Genomic DNA, 21,856 nt, shown 5'->3' with positions numbered 1-21,856 from the left:
TTTTTTGCCAGTGTGGAGCCTAATAAATAATATATAATTAAGGTAAAAAATTTTCATCTTAGTCTCTTTTGGTAACATTAAATATTCCTCTCATAAGGATGTTTCCCTAAGTATTAGTATACATTCATTCTCTATTAAATCTATTCTTTGTGCTGATTGCAGTGAAAAGTATAATCTTGATTGATAGTGTATTTTAGTTGTAATCCTACTTTTTAAAAATTATTTTTATATTAGGTACAGGAAAGAATGTCAGATTATTGTAAAAATATTTTTGTTGAATATAGTTAAACTTGAAAAATTGGTGGTTGCATGTAAAGAAGAAATCAAGGAAGTTAAAGATAGAAATCAAATGGTAAAATATTATTGGCTTTATAAAAATAACTCTAGGAAATGGGTAGAAATTGTGTTAAGATATTATTGGCTTTTCTTCAGCATTTTTTTTCTAATGAAAAAATTTTGTCTTTGGATATTTTTCAAGCAAATCCACTTATAGCAGTTTGCATATTTTTATTTTTTTGTGTATGACCTTTGCCCTTACCTGAGAACTTTTCATAGTTCTGATGTATTGTGGTATCTGTGTTTTCAGACTATAATAGTTAATTAGGGACAGGAGAAATGCTACTAGAAAAATGCATATGGATAGGGGCAAGAAGAGATGGCTGGCATCTTGATAGAGAAGAGCTGTCAGATTCCAAGTGTTAGAACAAGAATTAAAAAACTTAGTTTTGAGGTTACTTAATTTGGGAATTGTTATTCTTAAAGACACATTATTTATAGCATGTTCATTATGGTAATAGATGATCTTATTATGATTCTGAATTATAGGAATATTTAATTATGCTAAATTTGTTCAAGAAGACAAAGAGGTGTATGATTTGGTTTAGAAAGATTTCTATTATACTTTTTGTTTTTAAGTTTTGAGGTATATGGAAAATTCATACATTATCATACCAAGTTTTTCAAAGGAGTCACATGTAGAAAGAAGTTTGAGAGTAAAGTTCTTGCTTTTGAGTTCCTAGCAGCTGTAGGGCATTATAAATAAAAATAAGGTGATATTTTAACAGTAGATTATAAAAAATATCAAGTAGCTCTGGGGAGCATTGTCCTTGTTAGTTTCCTAGAGTATCTAGAAACTACCTATCCATTAGTGGAGCTTCTTTTTTTAAAATCCTTGCCCATTTGATCTTGTTATGTTCTTTAGAGAGTCCAAGACTAAAAATTACTTCTCAGTGTTCTTAGATTGTCATGCAATCTGCAGAGGAAATCAGTGTTTTTTTTCTGTTATTTTACTTTTTTCAAAACAGAGAAGTGAATTCCATAAAATTAAACCGTTTATATATGCTTCGGGTTGTACGGTGGAATCCATCTTGTATCGGAGACACTATGATTGCTGGGCAGCATTTCCAGTTTTTTAAGTGCTGCAAAGTGAGAAAACCAGGGCGGTAGTGTTTATTTATACAATGTGAACGTTTTCAGTTTTGAATTTTGATCTTTGGGTTTTTGAGTCTTTAAGAGAATGACCCGGGCATCTCCTTGGTCACCTTCCAAAAAATGTGGCAGGCCTAAGGGTACAGTTGATATTATCTTCCTGAGAGTCTTTATAATTGGGCCTATGTAAACATGAATGTCTGGGAAATGAAGATGACCTTTACCATCAGAAATATTAACTTTACCATCAGAAATATTCACTTATTCATGTCTGCAATTTTTCATTGTTTAGAATATTATTAAGAATTTTGTGTTATTTTTTGTTATACAAAAAACAATTATCAGTTATAGTTCTAGTAACTAGGAATAACTAGATATATTCCCTTTAGTTTGGGAGAGAGACCCCTTTTTATGATGATGATGTGAGGTAGTAATGTTATTATGTCAAACCGTATAATCCTTTCTCCCTTTCTTTGTTGTTTGTGTAGCCCTGTGTTACTTTGGGAACTGTTGTCTTGGTAGGTACCCAGGAATTATGTGTATGGCACTTTTACATTCTAATAAGGAACTTGAATTGTATGTTGGAATAGTGGTTCTGAGAACAGACAGGGCTGTAAAAGGATCTCTCCTTGAGCCAGTAATTGTCCAAGATGATGTCTTCCATTTTGTGGAAAGGTAAACTTAGAAGGTAGGAAGAGTTTCTGCTGTTTTGAGGACCAGGAGCAAAAGAAAAAGAGATTTTGGTGAATCAGTAACGAACAACTTGACTGCTTCAGCTCATTTTCAACTAAGACTTGCCAGCTTAGGAGTGTACCTGCCCTGTTACCATTATTAGATTAAATGTCTCAAGAGAAGGAAGAAATGGGGAAGAGTATGGAAAAGAGACTGTTTTTGAACTTCTTTTATTTCCTTTTAGGTAGTCAATGTCAGGAGCTGATTGGATTACAGTAAAGGCTAAACTGCTCTGAGACACTCTGTTACTGTTAAGGATGATGTTTATTTCTCTTGTGTAATAATACAGAGAAAAACTCTTCAGGTTTGTAAGTGGCTTTGGCTTAATGTATGGTTTCCATATGTTGAACATGATTTCTGGGTTGAACATGGCTGCTTTCACCAGCCAGGGGCAAGGGAGAAAGAACAATGGGAGTGCACGCTCATTGTTTTGAGAGCCTCATCTGGAAGTAGTACTATCATTTAGATTCATGTGTTATGGGTGAGAATTTAATCACTGGAACATACTTGGCTGGGAAATGTAGTATCTGGCTGGACAACCATGTGTTCAGCGAAAATTTTATAAAAGAAGGAGAGAAATGGGTATTAGAGAACAGTTAGCCTTTTCTGCTACTAAAGGCAGCTGGAGAAGTGGTCTCTAATTAATTCATAATTTGATATTGAAAACTGGTTTTCTGTTTTAAGAATTAGATCCAGTTGTAACTATATATCTTCCTTTGAAATGGAATTTTGAGAGCTTTGTAATCATGATTCCTGACAGATTGTAGTTACTATAAATATTTACCTTATTAGGCAGAGTTTTTCCTCTTTCTGCTTGCTTTTGAAAACATTAAATCATGATTAGTTTTGCAAGAATTCAGTGTACTATCTTTGAATCTTGCCAGTTAACTTACTTTAAAAGGATGAAGGACTGTAGGTAAACTCTGACAATTGTTTGAACTGCTTCTTTTAGTTTCAAAGTTGAGTTTATGATTTCTCAAGATGGAAAATGTGATTTTTGAGGGCCTTGTAATATACACAGGTAAAAAATAACTGTGGTCATAAATTCTTTGCTTATAAGTAAAACTTATCTGATAAGTAAGTAATAAGTAACTAATTAAAAACAGCTCTTTGTAGATGATAAGTGTAACACAATAGATATCTGTGTAAGGCACAGAAAGTGGGACTCTGTTGGGGGGAGGTCAAGGAAACCTTAGAAGAGTTGTATTTAAAAAAAATTTTTTTTAAATATTTATTTATTTATTTGGCTGCACCGGGTCTCTGTTGCGGCACGTGGGATCTTCAGTTGCGGCACGTGGGATCTAGTTCCCTGACCAGGGATCAAACCTGGACCCCCGGTATTGGGAGCTTAGGGTCTTACCACTGGACCACCAGGGATATCCCAGAAGAGTTGTATTTTAAAAGAAGAATTACAAGGATATTCTTAGTAAAGGGAATAAAGAGGGTATTCAAAATCTCAGAGGTGGGAAAGAAAGTATTACGTTTAGGAGAACATATTCTGATATAAATCCTTGATTTTTGTAAATAAAAAATCATTGATGCCATGGTGCCTACATAATGTACCTAATAAAGGATATTGTTATCCTCAGCTGGAAGTTCTCTAATTTCTCTTTTTACTTTGTATCTCTTTTAAAGGCATTTATTCCTTTCAACTTTTATGTTTATGGTTATTTGTGTAGTACTTTATAAGCTTCCTGCAGTTAGGAATTTTATCTTACTGATGTATCTGGCAAATGTCGCATTTTAAGGACAAACCCTTTCTAATTAGGTATAATAAGACTGCTAATAAAAGTATAAAATTGCATTCCACAATACCTACCTTAATATTCAATAAATATTTGCTTATTGAAAGAATAGAACCCCTTTGTTTTAGGTGCAAAAAAAAAAAAGGTAAGATGTTCTAGCTCCTTTCATTTAATGCATGATAATCTACATGTCAGAACTTTTAGTTGTTGTTGTTTTTAAATAATTAACCATGAAGTTTACTTAAGCAAGCATCCACTGGGTAAATTGTCAAAAGATTTGACAGACACTTTGCATCTGGAAAATTATAAACAGTAAAATAACTTGGAAAAAATTCTTCAATCCCATTCATTAAGAAATAGAAAAAATTTTAAAAACACCATTGCTTGCCTATTAATAAGAAGTTTCTAAAATGTAATTCTGAAGGACATATGTATGAAATTAATAAGGGTTTGATGAAAAGATGGAATGACATAATTATTTTGAGTTGTGTAATTCTCTTCTCCATCAAACATATTTTAAGTGATATAATAGTTGGCAAATTAAAAATATGCAAGCAAATTGACAGAAGAAAAAGAAAGAACAAAAGAAAAGACAAAGAATTTTCCTAAAACCAGTTAGTAATATCATGAAGGGGAAAGTACAGTAATTTTGTATTGGAACCTGGCCAATTTGTGTTTCCCAGCAGTATTTCTTACATATAAAATGGTGATACCACCTACCTGGTAGGCTTATTTTGAGAGATTAAATGAGATTAATTATATAAAATGTTAGCATTTGTTCCTGACACACTTTTAATCTCTGGCTTCAACCAATTGATGAATCTATTAGTAAGACATGAATATTTACTAAGAGGCAGCTACGTGAAGCTTTAGGGAGCCCTGCAGTACAAGGAGATATATGGAAAATGACAGTATTCTTCCTTACTGGAGTTAGAACTTATATACATTTAAAAAGCAACTTAGAAAAGTAGGTTTAATCATGCCCCTTACTAGTAGGAAAAATATGAATTTAGAAACGTAGTTTATTTGCAAAGGTTTGTGAGAGAGTCCAGCTTTAGGACTTATTCATTAAATTAAAACAAAAACAAAACCAAAAAGCACTACCAGAGTATTTAAGAATAAAAACTCCTCAAAGATTACTAAATCTCTGAGCCTCATCATGGTGAAAGAGCAGCCATTTTCTCACATTAATTATTTATCTTCAAGGTTTGTCATAATTCTTCAGACTGTCATTATTGCCAAAGTTACAGATGAAGTCATTTATTTTGGGAGCTAGATCCACATAGAATTATCCTGTTTTCTTTTTGTAATTTTAGGGTGCAGGGTGATCCCTCACCCCTTATTTACCCTTCAGCTATGGAACTTGCTGGGCATGCTCACTTAAAATTGAGGCAAAACAAAGTGTCAGTTTTCTTCCATAACCCTTCCCGTGGCCAAGTTTCTGCCCCTAAGGTACAGATTTGATCATATAAGTTTGTTTAATAATTTTCTGATTCTTTATTTCGATGTTTTGTTTGACTCGTTTATTGAACTAATGACGTATTGTTAAGTATAGAAAGGCTTCTCTTTGTCTGCTTAACAAAACTATGTCCATTTGATATAAGAGGTAAGTTCTGTCTAGTTTTATACAGCATAATAATTTACTTATTTATTTGCTTGATTACAAGATTAGGAACCAAGAGCCATTTAATTTATCTCAATGAGATTTTGCCTGCATTACTTAAAACTGTATGGTATCATGGTTCTCTAAGAGTCCCACATTTGTCAGTGTTCCTTGTCTGTCAGGAAGTGATATTCTTTATTCCTCTTAAAGCTGGGAATCCATAAGTTATGAAAGAGATACTGTATTGATTTCCTGTGAAGACCTAGAAGGCATCATTTCTACATTTGAGATGCAGTCCTTGTTCCCTGTCATAGCTAATTAAAAGAGATTTGTTTTTAAACGTTGCATTTTTCTGTGGTCATGGTTACAAATTTGATTTATCCATTTTATTCTGAAAGGAAGGAAAACAGATTCTCATTGAAACTATGTAAGTGGGTTCATAAAAAGTAGAGAGACTCAGTTATGATACTTTATACAAGATTTAATCATTCTTCTAAGTAGTTTTTAAACAAGGCCAATCAATATATTCAGTATTTTTTTATAGAATTGTTCTTAAAATATTCTCATAGGTTATTAACTTAAAACCTGTAGTAAGGTCTTTCATAGGATATTCTGCCCCCCCCCCCCCTGGAATTCTGAGGGTATTGGATCAAGATACTATTTAAATTACTATTTATACAAAATATATCTTAAATTGAGGGTTAAAGGTAGATTAAGAAGAAAATATTTTTCTTATATGACCATTAAAAAGAAAATGTTAACCACAATTAAATCATTTCATTTAGTCCTAAATAATTCTTATCCTCCTGATCTAGAGTTAAGTAATCTACTTACACAAAGTTGTCTGCCCTGAACTATAACAGAATTATGGAAATCATGACTCATTCTCTTGATACAGTTATGACAGAGGTCCATCCATGAAGGTAATTTTATACCAGGATGCCTGTATCCATGAATCTCATCCATGTAATAGTAATAGTTGAGGTGATTTGGTACAATCCTTTACTAAGGATTTTTTAATGTTTATTTAGAAGACACTTTTTTTCCTCCTCAGGTACAGTGGCAGCAAGGATCGTGACTCATTTTTGTTTCTTGATTTTCATTTTTCCAGGCTAGCCTACTTGCTTTCTATATCTGGTATACCGCTTTCATCCTTAGAATTTTATTCACCATTGTGGGGATTTCTCTCACCCCTCTTCTGTGTAGGACCTTTGTTTTCCATGTGCTATGTCTTTTTATTGACTTATTCTGTCATTAGGGGGAGTGGACCACATTCTCTAGTAGCTTTTTGAGAAAGAATATATAGGAGATATGTTCTTTGAGACTTATGTGTGTCTGAAAATTGTCATTTTATATTTTTAATGCTTGATTGATAGTTTGGCTAGGTATACAAAGCTAGGTTGGAAATCACTTTTCTTTAGAATTTTAAAGGCACTGCTCCATTAGCTTTTTGCTTCTGTTACTACTGAGAAATCTGAAGCCGTGCTTATTTTTGATTTTTTCCCTCAATGGAAGCATGTAGAATCTGTTATTAGTTTCCAGGTGTTCTGAAATTTCACTTTAATTCCTTCAAATGGATCTATTTATTATTGTTTGCTGGAATTCATCAGGCCCTTTCAATTTAGCAGCTGTTGCCTTTCAGTCCTGGAATTTTTCTTACATGATTTCATTGGTGATATTTTCTGCCATTCTATCATTCCAATGTGAATTTTTGGATGGATACTCAAATTTTCTTCTCTCTCTTGTTGACAGCTTTGTCGTTTTGCTCAGGTAGATTTTTTTTTTTTTTTTTTTTTTGCGGTACGCGGGCCTCTCACTGTTGTGGCCTCTGCCGTTGCGGAGCACAGGTTCCAGACATGCAGGCTCAGTGGCCATGGCTCACGGGCCTAGCCACTCTGCGGCATGTGGGATCTTCCCGGACTGGGGCATGAACCCATGTCCCCTGCATCGGCAGGCAGACTCTCAACCACTGCGCCACCAGGGAAGCCCTCAGGTAGATTTCTTATCATCAGGTCCTTTTATTGAGTTTTTCATTTTTTTCTATCATATTCCTAATTTCTGTTTTGTAATCCTTGCCTGTAGTATTCTATTCTTGACAAATGAATGCAGCATCTTTTGATATATATAGATATTAATTTATTTTTGAAGTTTTCTTCCTGTGTAGTCTGTTGCTTTGTGTTTTTTTTTTATTTCTGTCTTCCATCTTAGACTCTTAGACTTTTCTTAGTTGCCTTTCTCTTCCTTGCCTGACTGTATATAATATGTTGTGGAAGAGTAAAAAGTTGATTAGCATATCTAAATTTGTCAGTTTTGGACTTCATTATAGAGGCTGATCTGGGTGGGCTGCTTTTGGAGAGCTCCCAAGACCTTAAGGCCTTGTGTCTTGTGCTTGTTAACTACCCTCAGAGAGTAGTCTTACATTTTCATACATAGTAAGGATCAGATTGCTAGCATTCTGGGAGATTAATGGAGGAAGAGGATTGGATTCTCTTCAGTGAGCACTCAGTCCGTCTTTTTGGTATGCTACTCTCATTTTTAACTGTGGATATTGTTTTCAGACCTCTGCTAGGATTGGGGAGAGCAGGCATTCAGTGGAATGTGATGAGGGACATCTACGGTATCTTACTGCTTCACAAACAGCTTTCACTGGTATTCTCTTTTTTAGTCATACAATCCTACTATTTGCTCCCTTCACCCCAATTTCCAAAGTGCTTATTTCTTCTAGTTTCTATGTCTTTTGAAGTTTCTGCCATGTAAATCAAACTGGTTCTTAATTTATCCCCAATGCAGCTTAGAATATAGTGTTTTGGGAACTGCTGACTTAGTTACCAGTGGTTCTGCTTATTTTCCAGCTCCGCAAATCATGTAGCTATTGTCCCTTTTACTTTTCTCTTTGTTCTTGAGGATTTATGCCTTCAAAAAATACCTCCACTGTAGTTTTAGTGGGATTTGAGGGAGTGAAGTTAGGTGTTTTCAGTTTATCATCTTAGTAACCTTCTAATGTTCCTTTTCTCTTTTAAAATATATATATATATATAACGTTGATAGTAACTTGTGTAATTAAAGTGTATTAACTAAATTAATGAAAAGTGTATTTACTTTCTACTTAATACGCTGAAACCATTTTTTTAGGTTCCATGGAATTTTCAATATTCTGCATGTGCAAAGTTTTTTTTTCTCTTTTTAAAAAAAAATAAATTTATTTATTTATTTTTCGTTGCATTGGGTCTTCGTTGCTGAGTGCAGGCTTTCTCAAGTTGCTCCAAGTGGGGACTACTCTTTGTTGTGTGCGGGCTTCTCACTGTGGTGGTTTCTTTCCTTGCGGAGCGCGGGCTCTAGGGCACGTGGACTTCAGCAGTTGTGGCTCGTGGGCTCTAGAGCACAGGCTCAGTAGTTGTGGTGCCTGGCCTTAGTTGCTCTGTGGCATGTGGGATCTTCCCGGACCAGGGCTCGAACCCATGTTCCCTGCACTGGCAGGCGGATTCTTAACCACTGCGCCACCAGGGAAGCCCCAGAGTTTTCTAATAGTGTAATATATGATATATAAAAAGTGTAGTAGTTGACTAAACTTAATTCTCCTATAGTTCTTTTTCATTACTACTTGTGTGACCCCTGGCAAATGATTACATTCTCTGGTCGTGAAAAATTTGAGATTATAGCACTATTATTTTACATGGTCATTGTAAGAGTGAAATGAAAAAATTATATGAAAAGGGCTAGTTTTATTTAGGAAGAGGTAAAACATTGAGTAATCATGGAGATGTTTACCTTACATTAGAAATGCCTTCCAAATGTGTTTTGCTTTCACAAATAAGCAATGATTGGGTTTTCTGACTAACCCTTCCAAAACCAAATTTCTTTTAACCTATGACATTATATAATCAAGCTGTACTCTTTCTTAGTAATGTTAAAAACTTTTTAAAGTAAATAATATATTTCTATAATTTTTATAGACATTTTTCAGACTTTATTCTAACACATATTAGTTCCTATGTAGTGCCTCTAAAAACACTTTAAAAACTGAAAAATGCCCTGCAAAAGGTATTTTTTTCCACCTTGGGTTTTGAAGTACAGAGCTGTTTAGGTCAAGACTAAAAACTTAGCTGACTTCTTCTTCTTGCTAGAAAGTAAGAGTTGAGATCCTAAAAATGAAGGTTCCTAAGGATGTAGAATTTTCGGAGATTTTTGTGGTAGAAATGCAAACACAGGGAATTACTTTCAACTCACCATCTATTGAGCAAATAAATACTATTTCACACTATGAAAGTGAGTGGAAAGTGAATTAAGTTGTTTCTGTCCTTTAAGAACTCATATATAAAGATATAAATAGTGAAATATGCTAAGTATAATGATGGTATATATAAAAGACCTTGAGAGAGCAATTACACCAGCAATTTGTGGGTTGGGCATAGTAAGGGGAAAGGAGAGCAAGGAAGAGATTGTCAGTGATAAGATAATTTAGGTTGAATCATGAGTAGGGTTTATTGGGTGAACCGGGATAGTCTCTTTGGGATAAAGAGTGAATGAAACATTGGCAGTGACACCACTTACCTGACTAACAGCCTAACCGTTATTCTTTCCTAAGTTGTTTCCGTGATGCACAGAAACAGAACCAGTGTGGGAAGGGACAGACAAAGCTCCAGTAGGCTTGGGCTGAGTGTAGTCTAGGATGTATTTTAGCTATTAGCACTTTCGTGAAGTTATTTAATTTCTGAGCATGTTTCCTCGATCACGAATTGGAGATAAAACCTATCTTGTAGGGTTAATGTGAGAATTAGTTTAAACAATGTATATAAAAACTTATATGAAGCCTTGATTTATATTAATGGACTTCCCTACTCCTTTGTCTTCTAAAGCCCCTTGCATGAAGTAGGCAATCATTATATTGATTTGACTTACGTGCCTTGGGATAATAGAGAGGATATAGTAAATTAGTAGTAAAATGATTGTAGTGGCTGGAGGAGGATTGGTATAAGGAGGGAACTTAGATTATGTGTCTTATTTTGAAGTCTAAATTGGGTGAAAAGGTAGATCTTATAGCCAATAGCCAGCATCTTAGCTTGCCCGGGAAAGCTTAGACTGAGAAAAAAGTATTTAGTATTTACATTGGAAGGTGTCTGGCGAGACGGGGGAGGCTGAGGGAGGTGTGGGGAGCACCGCACGTTTGAAGGTATATTACATAATTTAAACCTTTGTGGAACAGGCTTCCGAAAGAATCTGCTTTTTGAATATCAGCTGCTCTTCATCAGGCAGCTCTAAATGTTTTGGTTGGTTGTCTCTCCGTTAACCTTAGCCACATTCTAGTGCTCCAGTAATGTCTATCCTGTTCGAATCTTTCCTAGTTTACCTCTTGCTTTTAGCAAATAGATTCGAGCCACCCTCAGAGAATCCATTATATTTTTGAAGAATTAATGTGGCTTAGATCAACTATAAACTTTTTTTTCCCTCATACAGTACTTAAAGCAGTTTACGTTATCTGGTTTACCTCAGGGAGAATAAATAAAGACTTTTTAAAAGCTGAGTATTTTTTTTAACTTTTATTATGGAAAAATTTCAAATATATACAGAAATAGAATGAAAAAATGAGCTCCATGTGCCCATCACTCAGCTTGAACAATCATCAATTTATGGGGCCAGTCTCCTTTTTGCTGTACCCCTACCACCCCCTTACACCCTTAATGTGTTTTAATAAATACCTACATCTAGTGGTAGATAGAGACAAAACAGCACAAGGCAGCTAAATTTTAGGATGGTAAACCAAGTAAGACAAAAGGAAAAGATGGATTTCCTAGCTGATGTGAGCTATCAAGCAAACAGGTTCTTTCTGTGCTTTTGTCCTTCTCTTGATGGTTGGTTACTGTTAAAACAAATTTGTCTTCTTAATACACCCATTTTCAGACTGAATTTTACCCTTTTGTTCTTCCTATTTGTTTTTTCCCCCGGGGGTGTCTACATTCTTTATTTTATTTGCTTTTCACCCATATCAGAATGTTGGGAGGTCTGAGCCACTGCATGAAATTTAATTTGCCCTGGGACCAACCACTCACCTGGAGATGTCTTTGTGACCATCTGGACTACAGAAGAGAAGAAATTGTTCTTTATCTTTATGGCAGATTACTCAAAATAAGCTTTGTTGCCACTGTAGCTCTAATGTCTCTAGTCTTCCCCAGCAGTTATTTAAAATTATTGTCAAGATTCAATAATTTGATTGCAAGCTTTAACCATTCGGCTAGATTTGAGCACTTTGGGGCTTAGATTCTGTGGGAAAAACCTTTAATTAGCCTTCTATAAATGGAAATCGATTATCAGGATTTAAACAACTTAACTTTCTAGAAATTATAAAAATTGGCACTCTTTTTATGTAAAAAGTACTATAAAAGAGTAAAAAAAAAAAAAGGACCTTGAGCATAGTTTGACTTTTTTTTTTTTTTCTGGACTGAAATGGAGGCTTTCTTTCAAGCAAATTCCCTGATGTTTGCTGTGTGTGATTTGGCTCTATCTCTGTAACTGCTAATATGTGGCATGGACTTCAAGCTGTCTGGGATCAGGATGTGCCCAAACTCTGTATTGCAAGTCGGGATTCACAGGCATTATGTTACAAAACTGGCTTGCTGCCTTCTCTGTTTGCTGTGTTGTGAGTAGCTGCATTGTTTGTTGCAGTATATGCATTAGCTGTTGTCAGTGTTCAGCTTCCTGCAGGCTGACAAAGTGGGAGGGGCTTTGTTTGATACATAGCTGAGTTTCCACTGTGTGAGTTCTTGAGTGCACACTGGAGCCATCTTAATTACACTTTAGTGCAACTGAGACAGTGCAGCTGTCTCAAAATGGCTGCTAACCTAGTCTTTGTAGCTGCTTAGGCAGCTACTATGCCACTGAGGAGATTTGTCACATGCATCAGGACCAGAGGTAAGAACCACATTACTCTTTATCTCTGAACATTTTAATTAAAAAACATTTGAATTTTACTAAGTTTATATAGGAAGGCGAACTAAGAGCTTGCTTGCTAAGAAGTTGAAATGTTTGCTGATAGAACATTGAAGCCTCTGTTATGGAAACAGTACATAGGATGGTGAGGTCAAAGGTTAAATTCCTGTAATTTCTCACCGTCTTATGTTCTGACATTGCCAGAACAATTGATCACCACAGTAGTGCTTTTCTGGCCCTGATTAACTTAATGTTCCTTTTATGTTGGATATTTTAGTTTGCTTGATATTTATTTGTAGAAATTAAAAACAATATATTATCTCAGTAGATTTTTTTAAAAAGAAGCCATAAGTAAGCCGTGTTTTGCATGAAGATTGTGATTTTTCTGGGTGTGTGTGTGTGTGTGTGTGTGTGTGTGTGTTTTGGAGGTATTGTTTGGTAGCTTTTTGGGAAGAATGTTAATTCTCTGGATGTAAATCACAGTTACAAAAATAAACAAATTTTTAACATTGTTAGATTTTTTTTTTTTTTTTTTTTTAACTGGGTTTCAGTTCTTTCTCATTATGCTGCCTCCTCCCAGCCATCCAATTTTTCACATTTTTGATGGGGCTAACTTTTCATCCTAACTATTTTTTGCTTAAATTGGCATTCAGATTCAGATTTTGAATTTAGAAATAATTCACATCTTCTAGGTCTGGATACCCTTTTTCTTTGTATCTAATGTATGCTTATACAACAGGGCTGAAGTAAATCTCGGTTTTTTAGTTAAGTGAAATGAACTGTTGATGTCCACCTTATCTTAGTTAAAATCTGTGATATATTTAAAAGTAATGACTCAATAATTTTGTAAATTTAGTTTCAAAATTTTCAAAAAGCTTTCTTAACATTGTTCTGAAGTATCAATAGAAAAGTTTATTGAGATATTGTAAGTCCATAGTGACCCAGAAAGTAGGAGAATGAAATTTTTATTCACGTATTATTTCAGATAGCAGAACAGTTAGTTATAATTAAAGCACTGATGTTTGGATCGCAGTACTTAATAAAATTTTTTCTAAATAGTATTGTGCATTCCTCTAGCTTTGTCAATAGAGTATTATGAATATATCCCTGACTAATATGACATAGAACAGTAAGTTTTGATCTTTCTAAATACAGAAACTTTTAAAAGACAGTAACTTTTTGCACCTTAAATTCTTATGAAGGACCCCAGAATATTAAAGGGATATATGTATGGTATTTTATTATTGTGTAATTATTTTATAATGTAAAATTATAACATTTACTTACTAATTTTCTTAATAAAATGAGAACAATTAGGCTGTTACGATGAAAATAAAGGTTTGAAACCAGATCACGTATGACAATTATGATCTTATTATTAGTGTCAGGATCTAGGTCACTTAATTGTAGACATCCAGGCGCTAAGGGACTATGGAATTCAGTTTGAGAAGTATTCTAGAACATATATTCTTCATGTTCTTTTTTGACTTACAAATTTTCATGAAGGTAGTATATAAGTTCTATATTTACATGATTTAACAGTTTAAAATTGCTGCCTTGCCCCCAAATTGTGTTTTTACTTGTTCTTATTTTAAAATTCTTTTAGCAACATTATTGTTTTTCCTAAGTTAATCAGTATTTATTTGTTCGGTGGCCTAAAATGTTTTTGGAATAATTAGCTCAGTTTTATCAACAGCTGTAGTATGCTTATTTTACTTCCATTAACTTATTACTTTGTGACATTGTTAGGACTATTTTATGTGATAATAATGGATTCTCATAATCTGAACATTTCTTTATGTAAATGTATATAGGAGCTTGCTCCTGAAAGGGAAAAAGAATAACAAATCCAATATGCATGACAAATCCAATATATGTGAGAGGTTCTATCCATCGTGCATTTCACTTCAGTAAGGTTGTGCCCTAGAGTGAGTATGACATAGGCAAGTGAATGTGCTGTGACTCTAATCACTCTTATTTTTTTTGCCTCTCATAGTATGAACAGCTCACTGGATTTCAAAAATTGCATACCATGTAAACCAGCTACTTGGTTTGATATTCTTTATTGCTGGAGAGAAACTGGCCAGGTTGAAATTATTGATCAATTTATGTTAACCTTCAGAGTAGGACCTCAGGGAAATTTTAATGATCCATTCTTCTTGCCTTCTATTGTGGACTGTAATATTTACATCCACCCTCCCCTCCACAAGATGAATCCACTGATTATTACTTATACATGGGGAAACACCAGCACTCTGTGTTTACTCAGGATGTTATTGCTAATTCTTTCAGTGCCATGTTGCATTTTTGCAACTATAAACATAAACTAGACCTCACTGGGATTATTACTTTTGGGGTTGGTGACAGTTTTCAAATTTTCTATGCTGAATTCCAGGTTAGCTATTACGCTGAATAATTGAGGGCATAATAAATCTGGGTGCTGGGTAATTGAGGTGTTATGTTATTATTTTGTCACTTCTTGTCCTCCCCATTTGTTTACCCTTTTTCACAAGCCATTTCACTAGCATAAACCTTTAAGAGAGATGTTGAGGTAGTGAAAAGAACACTGACCAAGAGTTCAAATCAAAATTTGAATTCTGTTTTTGCTACCCTTTTCTTATATTGGCCATCCATTTTCTGACTCTCATTTCCTTATGTACAAAATGGAGGAAAAAAATCCTGTCTATTTGGCAAGGATATGTTGATGATTAGTTTATATAATGTTTCTGAATAGTACCAGGAAATACCCTTTTTCACAAGCCATTTCACTAGCATAAACCTTTAAGAGAAATGTTGAGGTAGTGAAAAGAACACTGACCAAGAGTTCAAATCAAAATTTGAATTCTGTTTTTGCTACACTTTTCTTATATTGGCCATTCCATTTTCTGACTCTCATTTCCTTATGTACAAAATGGAGGGAAAAAATCCTATCTATTTGGCAAGGATATGTTGATGATTAGTTTATATAATGTTTCTGAATAGTACCAGGAAATACTCTACAAATATCTGGCATGCTAATTTTCCAGTAGTATTTGAATGCTCTTCAGTTTCTTTGCTTCTCAGATGTCATATACTTTATCAAATGTGATTGGATCAGGGAATGTAGTATGTTTAGAAAGAATGGGAAATTTCTCATAGAACTCATGCTCAGAAGCAAGAAGTAGCAAGAAGCAGAACTCATGCTTAGAAGCAAGAAGTAATTACCAAGCATCCACTTGGTAATTGATATATTCATGTTTGCACTCCTGGGTTCTACTCTGTTAAATAAATTAGCCATCCTTTGCTGTATGTGGGTAGTGGCAGATGTGTTTATTAAGTAAAGCCAATATAGAATGTTGTCATTACAGAATCAGAGTAGGAGAAATGTTTCAGTTCTAGTCTGGCTGAGTAGTCCAAATATGCAGTGAGAAAATAACTTCTCTAAAGGGATGATGTGAATTCAGGGCCTAGAGTTTTATATGTTTCAGTACAAATGAAAGTCTTTACAGTATAGTTCTCTTTCACTGGCCACAAACTGGCAGCCAGCAGACTTCTTTGGTCCTTTAACCACTGCCGTATTTCTCTAGTTAACATTTAAAGTTGTCAGATTTTACACAAAAATCTGCATGTCTCATCTGTCAGAAAATAGAATATTGGGCAGTGCTAGAAATGTATTTTTGCTTGAGAAAAATAACCTCCAGTTGAGTAGCTACTGTCTCCTTCAGATAGGGCCTACTCCACACAGCTGGTCCTCTTCATTGATTCTGGGCCCCTGAGAGCTGTTCCTTTTCAATCCCTATTCCACTTACTTGACAGATTGTTGGCAACCTTTAATATCTAAAATACAGCTTCTCATCCAGAAGAAAGTAAACATAAGTAAAATCTAACCTACTTCACTTGGTAGGAGAGAGAGCATATATAAAGTCAGCTTGCTCTTTAGAAGATACGGCACATTGCTAACGTTTTTCTTGTCCTGATTTTTATATTAGCGTACCATTGGTGGCTGATTGAAGGAGATCCAGTGACAACAGGAAAAACTGACAATTGGTTGAAAGTGAGGCGATTAAAAAAATACAAACTAGAAACATACAAGTTCCTTGAGGTCTTTTAATGTGATAATAAATTCTCATTTCTTTACATGTTATCACTATTAAAGACATCACTATTTGTTGACTTGATGTTCATAGTGATGATATTGAATAAAAAAATGTTAAATTATATTCAAGATGTGCAGTTTCGCAGTTTCCTGAACAGGTAAATGAAATGAGCTTTATAAAAGATTTTTGCCTAAATTGATTGAGCTAAGAAATTTTAGCACTTAAAATGAGTAAGTTCCTAAAAGAAAGTGTTCTTAACTGCACTAGACTAGATAATTTCAGAGGCTGTTATTTTTGTTAAAATATCACTTCTGTTTACAAAACATTGACCATCTCAACTACGTGAAGACTACCTTCATGATCCGTGAAACGTTGGCGGTGTATAATAATGATCTGATTTAAATTTGAATTCCACATTTTCCAGAGTAAAAGCCAGCTTCTTAGCATTCATGTAATACCATGACATAGGTAACTCTAGGGAAGTGCTAAAAGAAATTTACTCATTTTTGGAAAATGGCTTTCAAATTAGAGAGAAAGCTTTAGCGAAAATTGAAACACCGGTTAACTTGCATAGGAAACACTGATGGGCTCCCCTGTTTTCCACTTCTTACACTCCCGAAAGAGAAAGTGATTTGGGAGAAAGCTTAAAGTTTATTCAAAGAAGGGATTTTTAATAAATTGCTCAGGTTAGAGCTTTCACTAAGCGTTCTCATTAGTAATTTGTAACAGTCTGTTATTGGACATTAATGTGTGAATATGGAGATGATGAAAATAGTGCTTATTGACTCAACGAATCTTTGAGTTTAATGAAGGAGGGAGTTTTCTTTGAGTTTAATGAAGGGGGGAGTTTAACACCAGAGAAAAGAGTTGCTTCTGCATCTTCCTGAGGGCTTCTACCTTCCCTGCTGAAGTAAACCAGGCACTGCTGCCCAGTGGAGTCATCTGACTGGCGTTTCTTTTGCTGACATACAAGTATCATCGCATGCAAAGTGGAAAGTATTAGTATAGAAGTGATAGTTCTGGTGCTGCTAGTGAGTAGTTGTATAGTTTGGATAAATTATTTAAGCTCTTAATGCCATTCTGTGACCATTAAACAAGGGAGGTGGTTAGACTACAGGGAAGAACACGAACTTTGGAGTCAAGGTGAATTCATGTTCTTCCACTCACTAGTTAGAAGTTTATATGAAAAGCGTACAATAGTGCTCAAAGTATAATGGTTATTTACAGTAAGTGCTCAATAGGTCTTATGCATTATTTTTTATGGGATGAGGCTAGTTGCTTATTTTCAGAACTTTAGCTTTCTTATCTTTAAAATGGGAATAAAGTACCATACAGAGTTGATACTGGGATTTAAATGGGCATAACAAAGTACCTAGTGTATGTGTGATACAAATTAAGTGTGAGTAAGATTGGTTATTTTTCCTCACAAGGTTTCCTCCAGCACAGATTTTTTTTTTCTCTGTTTCTTTTTTCAATCATTATGAAATTGGGGGGGGAAATCTGGGGTACTGGATACTTTAGAAAAGGATCTTTAGGGAGAGGGGATTGTTAGGGACCTGGCTGATAATACAGTAAAAATGCCGGAGAGCAAGGTGTTTAAATCTCAAATTGAAGACTTTAAAGAACCTAAAGGGGACAAAACAAGCATTCTTATTTGTGCTAGGGCAGCATGATAGAGTGAGAACAAAAATGGACTGTGAATAATCAACTGATCCAACAAATTTAACAAATATTTATTATGCCCCTGGTATTTGCCAGACACTGTTTTGATTGCAGGCACACAATATCCCTTGCCCTCAAGGAGTTTACATTGGGGCAGGGAAAAAAGGAAGAGAGAAGTAAATATGAGATGCTTAACATGCTGAGAGATTGAGAATGCCGGGGGTAGGATGGGATAAGTAGTGCCTAGGTGAGCCCTACTCAGAATGTGTTCCGTGGATCAGTTCAAGGTCAGTTCTCCTCAGTTCATCTGTTCCTGGTTCTCCATTAGATAACTGAAATTAAGAGTGTCTAGAAAAAAAAAAAGTGTCTAGAAATTTCACATCAGTCTAATAAAATAATTTTATATCAGATCAAATAAGAAAAAGGCTTAATTTATATGCCTTTTTTCCCCCAAATAATTCATTTTCATTGTATTTTACAAGAATATTGGTATGTAATGGATTGGAAATAAAACATTGGGTTTTTACCATTGTTAGTTTGAGAAATGCTCAGCTAGATGGTAACTTCCATTGTTGGCACTTAAGCAGGCTGTAGAGAATTTGAGCTTCTTATGATTAATTCATTGTGAGGGGATTGTTTAACTTATTTGACTTTCAAAAACAGTATCTAAATACTTGTCATTAACATTATATTTTCTGATGGACTAAAGGATTTTAGGTCCTTTGATTTTAAAGTACTTTTATTCAAATAGTTGGGTGTATAAAGTAGAAAGAGAGAAGGAGGAAGCAAAATTAAAAATGGAAGGAATACAATACTTAGATGATTTCCAACTCTGAGATTTTATGATCAATTGTTGTTTTGGTATAAGACCTTTCCTCCCACAAAGTGTTGCTTATACAGGGTCTACTATGTGAAGTTACACCGTCGTCTTATGCATTTGTCCCTGTACCTTCATCTGCCGCTGGTGGGGGCACAGATCCTAAGAAGAGAGTATAGTTGTTTGAGGAAATCTACTACAGCTTATCAAAGATAATGTGGGTAACATTTAAGATTATCCACATATTAGAAGTCCACCAATTCCTGTTGATATGTAACTTTATCATTCCCCTATCTAGGGCCTTATTATCCTTATTGTGTGATAGGGATAATTTAAGACCTATGTTTTAAGACAGCTGAAAATAAGATTAAAAAATAAGGAACATATTTTGGATAACCCCTAGTTAGCGTATTAAATACTTTTCATTTTATTACCATTTTAGATGTGGCACTAAACTAGTTTCGCATTTATTATTTGAAAATGAAATTTAATATATTTAAACTCAATAAAGTAGTGGAAAAATAGAAGTGGAGGTATAGAACTATTTATTAGTAGGTCATAAAGTAACTATAAAAAAATTTTAAACAGAGGACTTTCATAGATAATGATTCAACTCTTGCCCAGTCAGATCTGGCCAATTAAAACAATACACAAATGATTTAGGTTCAAAAAAGAATATGCCACACAAAATATGTTCTTGTGTAGATATTTGTAATATAACACGCCTGAGTTTTGATATTCAGTGCATGCTTTAGTAGTATTAACTAGTGGTAAATATGTTGAATTATTTAAACATCACAACAGTGATACCTGAAGATGTATTGTCCTGTTATATTTGGTGAAACATAAAGCAATTTGGTTCTAAGAACACACCTATTTAATGATCATTTACTATTTTAGTGATTAGTTAAATTTGAAAGGCAGCTGTAGAGTAGAATGAGGACAGCGTTTAGCTAATATGAATTATAGTTTATATTTTTAATGATTGTTAAAAATAGCAGTCATTGGATTTATGTAATTATATTGGCCCATGCCACAAATAAACTAAGGCTTTTGAATATCTCTGGGGGTTAAAAATATTTTTGGTGGGGTGGAGGTGGGATTTCAGTTATATAAGAGCTACAAGTTGATTTTTTCTTATTACCTGGATTTTAATCATATTAATAAATAGATAACTAGATATATTCTAGAACCAGTCAGTGCCTGTTGGGGAACGGATGGGGGAGGGTTTACTCAGCAGTATTCTTCTTTAGTTTGGTCATGAAATGAGGACTGCTTTATGTAAATTGTTCTTTCTGGCGCCAGCTAGCTGTAACTGCAGTCTGGCTGTACTAGGGCAGCAAATAATATGTGTCATGGATTTTCTGTTTGGAATGTATAAGAATGCAGCCTTTTGGACTGAAAGAGCAGAGTTGATGCATTAGAATAGGAATACTGAGACCTGAACAATTGCCAGTGAATATGTGGAATAGTAAGAAGCTATAAGCCTTTTAAGTTTCTATTCTGCTTTTACAGATTCATGCCTATTGATACTATTGGGTAATATGTGGGAGGTACCTAACTGCACACAGTTGCTGCAGACCTAATAGTTGGCAGCATAGAAAGCCATACAAAAGAATTCTGATTCTAGGCATCTTCACTTGCAACAGTCCTTTGGAAGATGTATGTTGAGTGTTCTGTGAGCTTCATTGACACGCTGTCTGATGTCTTCTGGCTTTTGTGGCTGATGGGATGTTTGCTGCACAAACTACATAACAGATGTGAACCACTGTTTGAACGGAATTTTAATATGTAGCCAATCTACTGTATTCCTATTATTATTATTATTTTTAATGAATATGTACCAAAAGAGGAATTCAGGCTCAAAAAGGCTGATCTAGAAATCTGCATTAGCTTTTAATGCTTATACAGATGAACTGAGTAGCAGTGGTTAACAGAAGAGGAAATCTTTTTCACAGTATCAAGCTGTCCACAGGTAAGAGATTCAGGTCCTTTTTCTGTGATAACCCTTCTGCCTCCCCTCCCTCCTCAGGCCTTACATCTGTCTCTCACCTTTGGGAAGTTTTTCTTTGTTTTAGTTTTAGTAATACCAGGATTACTAGATTGTTTAATGTTAATTTTCAGGAGATTCTGAATGTCATATTTGGATTTGATTTTTAAAAAAATATTATTTTCACCTTCTCTAATTTTCCTCGGTTTCGAATTGAAATTAACAGTGGGTGTCATATGTGAACATTACTCATGCATACAATATATTCACATTACATAGAAATCAGTTTTAGGTCTCTCATCATTATAGTCCTGTTACTGTGTTCTCCGTTGTAGTGACACCAACTGGTACATACGGAGCGATGACATTTTGTAACCTTACTAAACTATAAAGTTTTAGTTTAAATGTACCCCTTTGACTTCGTCAAAATCAGAATGCTTATGTTTTTACAAGGAGCTCATTGGCATACATTAGATAATGTGTATTTATATATATATATATATATATATATAACATGGTCAAGTTTTCTCTACCACCCTCATCGTTTCCATTTCCACATATTTAAATGTATCACCATTTTACAAAGTGAATTTAAGAATTTAAAACTAACATGAGTGTATTAATTAGAAATTCCATTGAATCTAATATTTTATTTCTTAAGGTAGGTGAAAGGTACATAGGCATTTGTTATATTATTCTTTTTTTGTATGTCTGAAAAATTGCATACAAAAAAATCTCATTGAAGTAAAAAACTATATAAAATAAAGAATATATAATTGTTACTGTAAAGATATGAAGATTTATGTTTATAAAGAAATGCATACTGATATCAGTATGGCCAATGATAAAATATATTACTGATTGATCTAATAATAATTT

General features: G+C 34.3%; 1 protein-coding gene across 2 annotated transcripts in view; it reads left to right on the top strand.

The window, feature by feature from the left end:
- Nucleotides 1-21,856, top strand: part of ATF7IP (activating transcription factor 7 interacting protein) — a 127,877-nt gene that overhangs the window by 5,698 nt on the left and 100,323 nt on the right. The window contains exon 1 of one of the 2 annotated variants that reach the window (XM_079936424.1): nucleotides 11,967-12,414. The exons of the other annotated variant lie outside the window; for it this stretch is intronic. Within the exon in view, the coding sequence (XP_079792550.1) occupies nucleotides 12,398-12,414 (17 nt within the window). The 5' untranslated portion in view covers nucleotides 11,967-12,397. Of the gene's footprint in view, nucleotides 1-11,966; nucleotides 12,415-21,856 lie in introns of those variants that run through there. 2 annotated transcript variants of the gene reach the window in all.

The sequence above is a fragment of the Stenella coeruleoalba genome (assembly GCF_951394435.1).
Source record: "Stenella coeruleoalba genome assembly, chromosome: 11".
In the NCBI taxonomy this organism is placed as follows: Eukaryota; Metazoa; Chordata; class Mammalia; order Artiodactyla; family Delphinidae; genus Stenella; species Stenella coeruleoalba.
Note: the sequence above shows the minus strand (reverse complement) of the source record. Positions and strands in the feature narration are given on the sequence as shown.